Raw genomic sequence first — 13330 nt, 5'->3', positions numbered from 1 at the left:
CCTCGACAATGTAAAGCACCTTGAGGTAACATTTGTTGTGATTTGGTGAATATAAATAAAATTGAACTGAGTTGTAGTTTTCAACAAGTCTCACACATCTTCTGAGCAATCCCAGGTCATTCTTCTTTGGTGAATCTCTCAAGCTCCTCCAGATTTGTTGGTCTTCAGTTCACCACACAGATTTTCAATGAGATTCAAGTCAGGGCTTTGTGCAGGCCAGTCAGTAATTTTCATTTCAGTCTTCTGGAGGTAGATCTTCACAGGAGTGACATGTATTTTGGGTTGTTGTGTTGGAAAACAAAGCACTGGTGCAGATCCAGTTTTGCTGCTGTTTGAGGTTTTCTTTGAAAATCTTCATATATCCTTCTTTCCTCATGATTCCTTGACTAGACTCCCAGTTCCAGACGCACTGAAGTATCAACAGTTCCTCACTTGGCTAAGTTGGTCACTTGTTGGCAGTTGTTCTGAGGATCAGGCAGATCTCTCACTAGTTTTCTTTCCAGAGTCTTTAAAGTCGTTCACTTCCTACCTCTGCCAGGCTTGCTATGTGCTCTGTGGCTTTGAATTTCAATAAATTTCTCACTCCAGTTCTTGACACTGTGATAACATTGTATGTCTATCTGCTCCTTAGTAACCATAGACATTTTTTTCTCATGTAAACTGATTTCGTTTGATGCATGATGCTTTCCCAAGTTACAGCTCAAACTCTGGCTGAAGTTTTTATACTGTATGTAAATTGGACAGCAACCCGCAGTTTTAATGATTTTATGTGTTTTAAGAATTATAAAGGTAAAGCACATCAAAAAATTGAAATCTGTAAGTTGGGGCTAATCATTTTGTCCTTGTCTGTACACACCTGAAAGTCCAGACCAGCAAACTACAAAAACTTCTGCGTTTGTAGACATCCTTACACTTACTGATAATTAATCGGGTGCACCTGATTAGCAGCACCTGGCTGCCACTTACCCTCCTGGTTCGTAAGAATGTAAGGTCTGGTATTAAAAAAAGGGGAAGTTTTTTATAAAATTGTACAAAACTGTACAAAAGACAAAGTTAACTGTACTGAGGAGCACAAGTTACTTAATGCTGATTGGACAGCACCCATCTGTTCATCCACCTTTCAGCTCAGCCAGAGACCCACAGTCGAGGAGCTGAGAGAGGCGAAGATCCTCATCCGCTTCAGTGACTACGTGGAGGTCGCCGAGGCTCAGGACTACGACAGGAGAGCAGACAAGCCGTGGACTCGGCTAACAGCTACAGATAAGGTTCATTTCTCACAAAGACTGGATTCAAGTAATCTGTACTAGTGTGCTTTATCTAAGTGTGTGTTTCTTTGTTCAGGCTGCCATTAGAAAGGAACTAAATGAGTTTAAAAGCACAGAGATGGAGGTGCATGAGTCGAGCCGTCATTTGACCAGGTATGGAAAAGTTGCACAGAACAGCTAATGAGCTGCCTTACGAAACTGCAAAGCACTCTTTGTTTTGCTTTTTTGTTAAATGAGGTGTGTTGGGGAAGGTGCCAAAGTAAAGGTCATGGTGGAGTTATGCTATGGACAGCAGTAGTTTTAAGAAGTGTGATTACACTTTTATAGCTGCCTCAGCCTTTATCAGCTAAAGCCTCACGTTGTCAGCTGTAGCTGTACCATGCTGCGCTGCCTCCAGATTGTTAAGCCCATAATTATGAGCAGCCAAGTGTGAAATCTTCAAATTACTTTCCTAGTTGTTGTTTTGTTTTTGTTTTTTTTGACGCAAATGCAATATCTCCTACTTTGCAAGTAAACCAGCAGAGGTGTTAACATACTGGTAGAATCATGCTGAAGTCACAGGTGCTAAAATCTGGTGTTGCCATTAAAAATATAGGCTGACTGGAAGTGAAGGTTTTCCTTTCAGGGTATCCTGTCAAATATTTGCTCAGTGAAAAATTCTAATTCGTCATTTGGGTTTTTTGGCTTCTTCTTTTGTCTCCCCTACTCTCAGGTTTCGAGAGCAATGGCAGAAAAGAGGGGGAGCTGTGCTCTTACACACTGTGAGATCTGCTATGATGTGTGGTTTGGAGATGGTGGCGCTGACAAAAAAGACAGGAGGCTGAGTTGGAGGTGTCAGAGTTAAATATGTTGAGGTTTTCTTTGGGAGTGGCCAGACTGGACAGGATTAGAAGCGAGCATATCAGAGGGAAAGCTCAAGCTGAGTTTCTTGGAGACAAAATTGGAGGCAAGGCTTCCCATGGGGCCATGCTTGAAAAAGTTGACAGGGGCCTTCACCATGTTGGCCTTTTTTGTTGCTGGTTTGGCCTGGAGTCTTGCCAAGATGCTAGCTTCTTACAAATTTGAAGAATAACTCCCTAGAACAGGGGAAACTGTACAAACTCTTGGTTTTGGAGTAAAAAGCCATTCCAGCCTTTCCATCAGGGTAGGTGTAGACTTGTCCAACGTTCTTGATGGGCGGACTGGCAGGGATGGAAGGTGCCACCTCATCCTCACTGTCATCTGACCCAGCGCTACTGGTGGACTCCTCGCTGCAGCTGTCATAGCCATCAAACATCCTGAATGAGTCTCGTCGCTTACAATCTGAACCCGGGGTACGATCAGCCAAATCCCTTGAGTCTTCCTTCGGCCATTTATATAAATTCTTTTTTAGTTATCTGCACCTAGGGGTAGAACCTAGCTTTGAATTTTAGTCTACCTAGCAGGATTACCTAGCAGGATATCGACAAATTACTCTGCAGCTGAGATGGTTTTGACATCTTTATAGGAGGGATAGTGGATACGTTGGACAAAGGACGTTGAAGATTGAACTTCCAGGCTCATGAATGAAGTAGTTTAAATAACTTTAAATGGTTGGTGCCAGACAGGCTGCTACGAGTAGTTCAGATTTTCAGGGATTTTCCTGCACAATCATCTCTGTAGTTTACACAGAATGGTCTGAGAAAGCGAAAATATCCAGTAAGCAGCAGTGCTCTGGAAGAAAAGGCCTCGTTGATGCTGGAGGTCAGATGAGGATGTTCTGACTGCTTTGTCTCCTTTTAGATAATTTCATTGTGTCAGAATAAAGAACATTTCTTCAAACATGCTCATTTTCTCTTCCTGGTTTCTTCCTACAGGTTTCACAGGCCGTAAGTCGGCTCAGAGACCTCAGCCATGTTTTTAAAATCCCTTAAAGTCTCAAGTGTTCAGACTGCTACAGATTTCCAACATCAACTTCGAACTGGCTTCATCACACAAGTTTGAGCCATTACAGGAAACGGGAGAAAAACACTGAGATGGACGGATCAATGACTGTCTCCCCTCTGTGGAGATTTTGGTGACTTCTTGATATTCAAAAGCTTTTAATTGTATTTTTTTTATGATGAAGAGGTGGTGATATCTTTACTTTGCAGCACTTCTTTTTTCTTTTTTTTTTAAACAAGGCTCCTGGAGGTCCAACACAGAATCTGTGCCAATTTTACAGGATGGGGACGGTAAAAGATGAAACACAGGGTCTTTATTTCACTCTCACTGTTTTCATGCCTGTACCATATTTTCATCGGGCAGAATTTTTCCTTTGAGTATGCTTGTGTTAGCTTGATTTTACTCCACGTATGACATCTCAGTAATCATTTCTCTTTGCCAGAGGCATGAAAACATTCCACAAGTGTGTACTATTGCAGGCAGCTGAAGCTTAAGCCAAATTGCCCTAAAATTCTAATCAAAGTCCAAGAGTGCTCTCTACAACAAAAGGAAATTCCTGTCTCCAAACACTTTCACATCAATCCGCTGAGCAATAATGTCAGATTCTCTCTTTTACATCAATCTAGTTGTGGGCTGCGTTCGAGTGTTCAAACACTTTTCAAACTTCAGATTCCCATTTTAAACCAAAGCAACTTGACCTGTTGTGAAAGCCGTCACCTTGAATGGAGAATTCTGGAGTGACGAGTATCAAGAGTTCAGTAACCCACTGTGTCACTGTGCCTACAGGCGTGTTTACAGGGATTTCAAAGTTGCCAAATAACCTTGTTTATTTGATACAGAATATTATCTGTAGACACAGTAAAATGTTACTGAGCTCTCTGCTGAATTACAAGAAGGACTGTGTTTGCATTTCACCTTTTATTGTCTGACATGAGCCTTTTTGGTACGAAACGTGTCAATCCTGCCACCTTACGATTTGCCTTTTTTTTCCTCTCCCTTTTTAATGGTTTACACTTAAGATTGGGTCCATGAATTGGAGGTTTTTACCATGTTATTGGTGAGAACAAGCTGCGTGGGTTATGATTGTGTATCTGAGTGTGTGCGTATGCAAGAGTCAGTAATATTACTGTCACTTGTACGCGTTTAAAAAATGTTTTGAGAAAACTCTTCTCAGAATTCTAAGAGGATGTACATAAATTAAAAGGATTTTCAAATGTTCTTTTGTAAAGCAGAAAGACCTGCATGTGGGTATTAATTTATTGTGAGTCTTCTATGATGTATGCAGTTTCTTAAAGAAAGAAACTTATTAAAAAAATAATAAGTTACAGCCTCGTCTGGTTTTTTTCCCCCAACCCACCACCAACTCAAGTCTCTTTCACCAGAATGGTTTGCCAGAGTCGCAGGGGAAACCTGGAAAATCAACAGTATGAAAAGGGTCCCCATGGTTTATCAAAAGCAGCCATGATGAGTTTTCAGTTCAGTTCAGTTACGCAGAGACAAAGCCCCGTGGACGGCGAGTGCCGCAGTGTCTTAGTGAAGCATTGCGAGTCCAGGTGGATTTCAGGAAAGAAGATTACTTCTGGTTCCAGATATTTTCCTTGTCTGGCTCCGTGTTGCTATATAGCATGGATCAGGGTGCCGGAGTACTTATGCCACAAATCAATGGCTTTAGTGACAATGGCATCTGTGTTCTCCTGCGGTATCTGGAAGAGAGATTGAAGGGAAATATCATACAAAGCACATGCTAGGAGAGAATATGTGTCTGGATTTGAAAAGCTACAACGTAGGGGTCCAACTGTACATCTATCTGTCCTGTTAGGTCAAGGACGTCCAGTTCACCATGAGACTCGTTCAGTTGAATACACCCAGTGACCCAAACAAGTGCTATCAGTTTAGTCTTACATCTACATTCTGACACTGCAGCAGGTGTTTTGGCAGTGCACCAGTTGATGTCTCTCACCTATCTGAACTACAGCACAAGGAAAAAGATTTATTAAAAAAAATGTGTTCACTCATTCTATACATTCTAAGTGTCATTCAGTCACAACCAGAACCTGCAACGTCTGCTTGAATGGGTCGAATCAGAGCACCCGACTGGTAAGAGTCCGATCATCTCCATTGACTCCAGTGGACAGTTTGCTTGTTTGTTTGTTTTGTTTTACAGAAATAATGGATCACAGAGCTGGAAGTTAGCAACACACACTTGCAGAACTGCATATTTATGAAGTAAGATATTAAAAAAAAAACTAAATTGTATTAGTGCACATCAATCAAACTCACTTGTGTATTTAAAACATGTTGGTTAATTATCCAAAAATGAATTTGCAGATTTTGGGCATGTTAATTGAGGCCAAATTAGGCTAGCACAATATTAACTAGGAACAACTAATCGCCTGTACATTCTTTTTATCTTAATGTTATTTCATCCAAAATTATATCATCAGAAAAAAGCCTACAAATCCTGCCAACTGTAACTGCTGTATCTGCATCTGATTTACTGTACTAACTCAAAAACCAAGGCTGGAGTGTTTATTGTTTATCAGAATCCAGGTATTGTTGGACCCATACTGTGAGACACAGTTGTCTCTTATACTTACATTGCACAAGAATTTGACCATGCCCTCTGGCCGGTTGATGCCCATCAAAATAATTTTGTAGCTGAGCAGGATCTCCAGGGCCACAAATACCAGGATCTTACACGAGCCACTGATCACCTTGTCCCACACCCTAAAGACAAGGGAAGACCACAATCAGACCAATAAAAGAGCCAACATACTACCCAGCACGTCCTAGAGCACACTTAAAGTTAAAGTTTGATAAACATAAATTTAATACAATTACTAGAATTTTTTTTTAATACTTCACATGCTTTAAAAAGACTGGCTGTCACTTCACATTTACTAATTAAGGCTGTAGGATATTCCCAAGGTGAGCCAAGAGCTATGGAATTTGTTCGATGTGTTTCATTATTCTCTGGGTCTGTAAATAAATTGTATATAAATAAGAAAGTACCTCCAAAATCTGTGTAATCTGTCCTCAACACAAAAATCCATTTTATGCTGGAAGTAAATTTTCGGCTACACTCCACAAACCCTTGAGAATGTGGAAACCATGAATTGGCCTTCAGGTGACCTCTATGACACAGTAACAGAGCGCTTTGACAAACAGTTAAGACAATCCGGACAAAGTGCAGCTTTCATGCACCTTTATGCTGACAATTTTTGCTTATTCATTAACACTGAAATCGACAAACTCAACAGTTCCTGTAGATGGACTTTTGGGTAGAGTCAGCTGTTGCTACACGGCTTGTTGAGCCATGCCATTCTTTGTAAATTGTGACTTTGGTTGATGAAGAAAAGATGGCTGGCAGCCTTCTGAGTAAGACACAATGTGGAACCCTATATAAAAGTTTTCTGCCATGCTGCCATGACTCCATGCTAAAGAAATGCAAGAATGCCCTTTAGCTTATGAGAATGCAGCTACCCTTGTTTTGTTGGCTCAATCCAAAGATGGTGAAATGAGCAGCTTCTGGAGTGAACAGTTAACTGACCTTTGCAGACTGGATTCAGGCAAGCAGCCAGCAAAGCAGCATCTGAACCAGAGGTTGTAGGGTAGCTGATGCAGGGCTCCGCTGTTCTTCAGATGGTTTAGCAGTCGAGGTTCCTCCTGACTCAGATAATGCTCCAGGCTCTTTGGCTACCCCAGGAGGAAAATAACAAAGTCTTTATTTTAAGATCTTTGTGATTCAGATTGTTGGATCATGAGAACTTTACCATTATGCATTATACAGATTGTACAAATTGAAGTTACACCAAGATACACTCTCACTCAGTGTCTCAGCGTTCTGTCAAAAATACATCAAAATATGTAGATTCACAAATTTATAAACATATAAGCAGTGTTGGGAAGGTGTATGTATTCCACTACAGATTACATGATTACAGAATATATGCCCCAAAATGTATTTTGTAACGTATTCCATTACGTTACTCAATGAGAGTAATATATTCTGAATACTTTGGATTACTTAATATATTATCATGCTTTTTACAACTACATGAATGTACTATTGCTGTGTGATTTATTACTATTACTGAAGGTTACTCGCCATACCAATAACAACTAGATGTTTAAATCTTAATATAAATGAGTAACAGTAGGTGGACATTAGGTAAGGCTGCACTTTTTGCAGCGATCTCGTATAGAAAACTAATCGCGCGGATATAAAACAGGTCCACAGCTCCGAACCGTAGTAAAGGGACCTCTGGCTAATACGTCGGGTTCGTGTCGGGCTCGTAGCCGAAAACTAGCTTTACTTTGTTGTCTAGGCCAACTTTGCTATTGAGAGACAGAGAGAGGCGAGTCTACAGTCGACTCTTAATAGCTTACTTACAACTGGGCTACACTGCCCATGAGGCTACATTCTTTAGGCCTATGCCTGCAACACTCTGTCTATTGCCTTCATATTGAATAATTTTTTGAACAATAATTTTTAACAATATTTCATCACGTCATTATGTGGGCTGCAAGTAGACGTGAGCCGCGAGATTGAGACACAGGCATTAGAGCCTCTTAATGGGTGTTTTGTTTGAGTTTCCACCAGCGTGGAATTACCAAAAATAGAGAGGATATAGCCCAACATATGAAACAGGAAAAGACCGCCGTGTAATCCCTTTATTTCAACTGTATTCTGAATATCACCTTTTTAAACGGTAACTGTAACGGAATACAGTTACTCATATTTTGTATTTTAAATACGTAAAGGCGTTACATGTATTCTGTTACTCCCCAACACTGCATGTAAGTACAGCTGTCACTGTTTTAAAATCCTCAACTGTGTGAAACGGAGCACACGTGCATGGGCCTCAGCTCTACTTTGACAGTTCGCCTTAAATAGAAAGTAAGCAGCCTTTAAAAAAACTCATTAGACTCAGCAGAACAGCTGTCTGTATGCACACAGCTGCGAGGGTTATTTATAACAACATTATCAGTGCAGCATTATCTCCAACATTATTAAACTTCACAAAGATGAGCAGTCTTTTATTCACACTGCTCATTAAAAACTGACGTACAGGAAAAGAAATTACATAAACACACTTTCATCACCTAGTTCTCATCATTTGTCCTCAATTCTTACTGCAATTTATCCTTTCTGTGACCAAAACTATCCAGAAAATGATTTCGTTTAATTGAAGAATGTTTTCTAACCATTGTCTTTTTTCTGGTCAACATCTGAGGCCTGTACTATGAAGCAGGATTAGGGATTTAGATTTATTGTATCACCTGCATTGTGCATTAAAGCTCTTCATATTTTTCCAATTTAAACTATGTTTTGTAAAATATGCTGCTGTGCTGACAGCACACCTGGCCATATGTTACCAAGACTGTCCCTTTACTTTGAATGGGCTCACTTAGATAGCTAACGCCTGGGTTACTTCATTTGACTACTGAACACCTTCATGTAACCATTTAATGAGGCTTATGTTGTTATAGTTTTTGCTTTGTCGTTTTTCAACAATCTTCTTGTGGTGTGTCTGTGAGCGACGCAGTGTCTGCATATGTACCTTTATCACAAAACGTATCTAAAAAAGCTGCACTAGTATTCCCGTTCTTTTAGTTAATCTATTAACAATGTCAAACAGTTTGACAGGCTTATAGTATTTTTGCACCAAAAAGGTGCTTCACAAAGAGCTAGTAGCTGGAAACTTGGCACACCTCGGGATGGTGTACAGTGTGTGAAATGATGAAAACTAAACATTAAACACTTACAAGGTGAGGTACTGAGTCTCCAAACTTTGTATGGTACTGGTTGACAAAACACTTGACGAGCCAGTAGCAGTCAACAGGATCATCTACAATCTCTTCCATGGCTCGGCTGATGGAGAGGAAGTCTTCATTCTCTTCATCCTGGTGAAGAAGAAAAAAACAAAAGAAAACATATCAACAACACAGACCCAGAGAAAAACACTTAAAATAAAATCTGTACTTTTTATGTGGTCATTGTTTCTTAACGATCAAACAGCTATACAACAACACTTTCATTGAATAGAACAGAATCTTTATTGTCACTGTTACAAGAACAATGAAACACAGTTTGGCATCTCTCCGTTGGCAGCATGTAGATTTACATTCAGTTTGTTTAAGGACAGGAGAAGAAGATAAAAATAGGCATAGGCTTTAGGGGTATCTACTCAGGGAATGTGTGTGACACACAATGTGTGTAATACTATTGACAATGCCTTGGTTAGTATCATTATTTTCAATCTCACATGTCTGAATTTACAGCTATTTTTTCATTGACATACTGTATTAACACAACCGATCTAAAAATCACACACAAAAAGCTCCCCATAAAAACCTAGTAGGAAAAAGTTACCAGAGGGGATAAATTCAGTTTTAGAATTTAGATTCAATGTTAACTGTAGCTAAGTTCAAATTGTTAATGCTAGCTTATTTTAATCAACAGCATTGTCATAAGCAAAACTAGGGTGGCAAAAGATTATTTTAGGGTGGCACATACCACACCATGCCACCCCTGTAGATTGGCCCTGTTCACTGCAAAACCAAGACGCCACGTGTTAACATCTCCCCACACACCCAAAAAAAAACCAAAAAAAAAAAAACCAGTTAAATAAACCATCTGTGATACCTGTGACTGTTCTTGGGCAGTTGTTTTAGTCACTATCCAGACTTTTGTTTCTGTAGTTTGATATCATCACATTTTTTTATTTTCCAATTTTTAGATGTTATAAGCATGACATTATAATTTCAATTGCTTATTTTGTCTTGTGAATTCTTGCTTGATGTACTTTTTGTTGCTATGATCTTTTGTTTGATCTTGAACGCTGCTGCTCAACCCACAAATGCATTTTCTTTACAAATGTGGCACCATTTAAGGGGAAACAAACAGGCTTTCGAACAGTGTGAGAATTATTTCTTCACTGTTACAAGAAAGAAATATGTGACAAAACACAAATTTACATCCTTTTCGCTTATTATGGACTGATATACTTTATTTTTTACCGGGGGTGAAGTCTCAGAGCATCGCGGGAGGGTCTGGCTCTCCAGTTGGAACATCCGCAAGTAAACATGGGTGGAGGGTGTGGAGGAGTTGATGTATCTCATCACTTCCAGAGCTTCCAGGATATCCTGATACTGCTCCTTCCTGTAGCCCCCAACCAGAGCATGAGAGTCACTGTGTGGAGGTAGGATGCCTGCAGGCACAGATGACTTCTAGTTAAGAAATGTATACATACACATTTAACAAAACTGAGTTAATTTTAAAAAAGGAGTGCAGTGTTCAGTTGTGTTGGACAGATTAACCTATTTAGCATAAATAAGTTCCAAACAAGAGAAATAGAAGTAAACGAAACATGTGTTTACATGCAGCTCTTAGCCTTGCATATGGCTGCATATGTCTATACTGCAAATCACAATTACTGAAAATGAATATTTTAAATATAGTTTTTAAAAAAAATCTTTAAAGACTAGTGCAGTACAATAGCTAAGTGATTCTCTCCTGTATTTTTTGTTTCTACCCATCTAGTCAAATCTGCACAACTGAAGAGGGTGACAGGGTGAACACCTGATCGCATGTGATTCTTACCCAGCAGTACCTTCCACACATGAATCCTGTACATGGAAGGAAGGGGGAACCTCTGACTGAAGGTGCTTAGCTTTTCTAAATCTGTAAGAGAGCAAAACTCTTCAGGTATGAAGTTTAAAAAAAGGGAAATTGAAAAAAATATATATAAAAATACATTTATTTATTTTTTTGGTCTGGCTTTTTCCAGACCAAATATGTGTGCATGTGTGTGTGTGTTCCGTGTTCAGCCAAGAGAAAGTGTCCCTTCAGTCAGTTAGGCAAAAGTCAGCAATCTTAGGTCGACACAGGTGGTCTTGAATGAGGGGGGAGGCAGTCACAACACAGTCTTGTTATCTAAGGGAGAATTTTTTTATTTCCATCAGCTTTTGCCTTGAGCATCCAGCTGGCGCCAGGGGGTGCCGCATGAGATAAAGATGGTAGTTGTTTTGGTTAGCGGAACAAACAGCTTCCAATTTTACAACCAGCCTTGTGGGATTTTGAACAGCTGTAGCCGCTTCTTGTTCTTCAATAAGCCAGGCCCGAGCCAGCTCCAATCAGCCAGAACTCTGCTATTGTGGTTCCAAATTGGTAGATGTCGTTCAATGTCCTCCATCGAGAGCGTCGTCAGACACATGATGCAACCAACCATCGAGTACCCGGCAGCAAACGTCTCCACAGGACAATTGGGCTCTCCCAGGCCCAGGAGTTGTCAGTTTCGTTAAGGGACCAAATCCATAATTCTTCTTTAGGTTTTTAGAGAACAAGTCTGGGAGACTCTCTTAGGGTTAGAGAATAAGCGAGACTATACAAAAGACACGAGAAGCCAAGCTGGAAAGATAAGGGAGAGGGAGAAGGAGAAAGATGTACTCCATTTTACAGTGTATGACTCAGGAAAACAATCCTGCTCAATTATTCATTCAAGTTTGAGATCTGTGGCAGTAAAAGAGGAAAATGTTAACACTGGAATGTTTTTCCTCCTTGGAAACCTGCAACATGACCAAGAAGGTGCCCTTCATTTAAACGTTCCTCAGTTGTTAGTAAGGGACCCAAAGTGTGCGAAGAACATATATCTCAAGCCATTACACACCATCAACCACCATCAACAACCAACCACCAGCCTGAGCCACTGACACATGGCAAGATGCATGCTTTCATGTTATGTGCACCATATTTTAACCATTCATCCGTCTACCATTTGAATGCTGCAGCAGAAATCAAGACTTATCAGATCAGACAATGTTTTCTACTGTTCAATTCCAATCAGCCCATGACGATTAGAGTCTCCGTTTTCTGTTATCAATTGACAGGAGTGGCACCTTCTGCTGCTGAAGCCAATCTGCTCCTAAGTTTTACATGCCGTGCATTCATATTGGCACTTCTGCATAACTAGTTCCAATGGGTGGTTCTTTAAGCTACTGTTGCCTCCCTATCAGCTCAAGCAGCCTGGCAATCCTCCTCTGACTTCTGCCATCAACAAGGCATTTTCACCAAGAGAACTGCTGCACAGTGCATATTTTCTCTGCAAACCCCTGAGTGGCCTGTGCCACTCCGATGATGACAAATCAGATGATGCAAACAACCATGCCGCATTCAAAAATCACTTAAACCACCTTTCTTCATTTTGCAAGACTCAGTTTGAACTTCGGCAGGTAATCTTGATTATGTTTACATGCCTAAATGCATTCAGTTGCTATCACGTGATTGGCTTATGAGATATTTGCGGTAATGAGTAGCTGAACAGGTGTCTTTAATAAAGTGTTCGTAAGATTATATTATAGCATAGCATTGGCTTACAGGTATATTGTTATTGTCATGGTAGTGCGGACGCTTAGCTAGCAAGAGACTTTACACTTATGCTACGCTTATGCTAGCACGAGCGATAATTTTCCGTTACCCACCCAGAGGATTGTCTTTGAGTAGTATCTCCAGGGACTTCTTCTCCTCCACTCCTCTGAAACCCACTTTCTCGTAGTATGCAGAGCGAAAATTTCTCTGTGGGTCGTCAGCCATGGTGCCGCCTGGACAGTTAAACATGTGCATTTCAAACTAAAGAAAAGCAAACTTTAAGTATTAGCCTGTTTTAGCCTGCATGGACATAAGACAAAGTTTCTCGTCCAGACGTGCAGCTTGGGGGAAAACAGAAAAATGTTTTTAATTTGGCTGACTAAAAAAGTTAATTACGACTCCCTGCAGTTTGCTGGAACACAAAGACTCCTGCCTTGACGTTTCAAAGCGTCTCGGGCTCCCGCGACCCTCAGACAGCTGCCCCACAGCTGTTTGCTACATAACGTCAGCAAACAAGCTAGTGTTAGCTTAGGAACAGATAACCAGCTAAAAGCATAACTACTCTAAAGTAAAAATTCTCTGAGAGACTACTAAAAAGTATTAAAGTGGCCATCACAACCAGTGATAAGAACAATTTAAACAGATAAAAAATCTACAGATAAATTGACAACCTCCTCCGGATGCCATACAATGTTGTTATGAAAACCCTTCCGGGTGATACTATCAAAATAAATTCCGTAGCAACGTTCCAAATATGAAAAATATTTTTATTTTGAAAATATAGATTACCATG

The 13330-nt window shown here is 40.2% G+C and overlaps 2 protein-coding genes across 6 annotated transcripts in view; one reads left to right on the top strand and one right to left on the bottom strand.

Moving 5' to 3' along the window:
• phactr1 (phosphatase and actin regulator 1) overlaps positions 1-4494 on the top strand; it is a 47027-nt gene extending 42533 nt beyond the window's left edge. For 3 of the 4 annotated variants that reach the window (XM_086270267.1, XM_086270266.1, XM_086270264.1), the window contains exons 11-13: positions 1125-1265; positions 1342-1418; positions 3101-4494. In XM_086270267.1, coding sequence (XP_086126393.1) covers positions 1125-1265; positions 1342-1418; positions 3101-3116 — 234 coding nt within the window. In that variant the 3' untranslated portion in view covers positions 3117-4494. Of the gene's footprint in view, positions 1-1124; positions 1266-1341; positions 1462-3100 lie in introns of those variants that run through there. The other variant, XM_086270263.1, reaches the window with a different exon arrangement.
• On the bottom strand, positions 4411-13256 carry tbc1d7 (TBC1 domain family, member 7). 2 transcript variants are annotated; one of them, XM_086270269.1, is made up of 8 exons: positions 13209-13256; positions 12651-12770; positions 10774-10854; positions 10191-10381; positions 8937-9074; positions 6718-6863; positions 5765-5894; positions 4411-4870 (listed from the first exon to the last, which is right to left on the bottom strand). In XM_086270269.1, exons 1-8 carry the CDS (start codon positions 13222-13224, stop codon positions 4784-4786), a joined length of 909 nt encoding a protein of 302 aa, XP_086126395.1. In that variant the 5' UTR covers positions 13225-13256; the 3' UTR covers positions 4411-4783. The 2 variants fall into 2 exon arrangements, with proteins under 2 accessions (XP_086126395.1, XP_086126394.1); XM_086270268.1 differs by lacking the exon at positions 13209-13256 and having other exon boundaries at positions 12651-13202.
• Between the last annotated feature and the right edge of the window lie 74 nt (positions 13257-13330).

The sequence above is a fragment of the Aulonocara sp. 'chitande type north' Nkhata Bay genome, linkage group LG17 (assembly GCF_057382095.1).
Source record: "Aulonocara sp. 'chitande type north' Nkhata Bay isolate Kocher_YH1m ecotype deep benthic linkage group LG17, A_spYH_male_GT1.1, whole genome shotgun sequence".
In the NCBI taxonomy this organism is placed as follows: Eukaryota; Metazoa; Chordata; class Actinopteri; order Cichliformes; family Cichlidae; genus Aulonocara; species Aulonocara sp. 'chitande type north' Nkhata Bay.
Note: the sequence above shows the minus strand (reverse complement) of the source record. Positions and strands in the feature narration are given on the sequence as shown.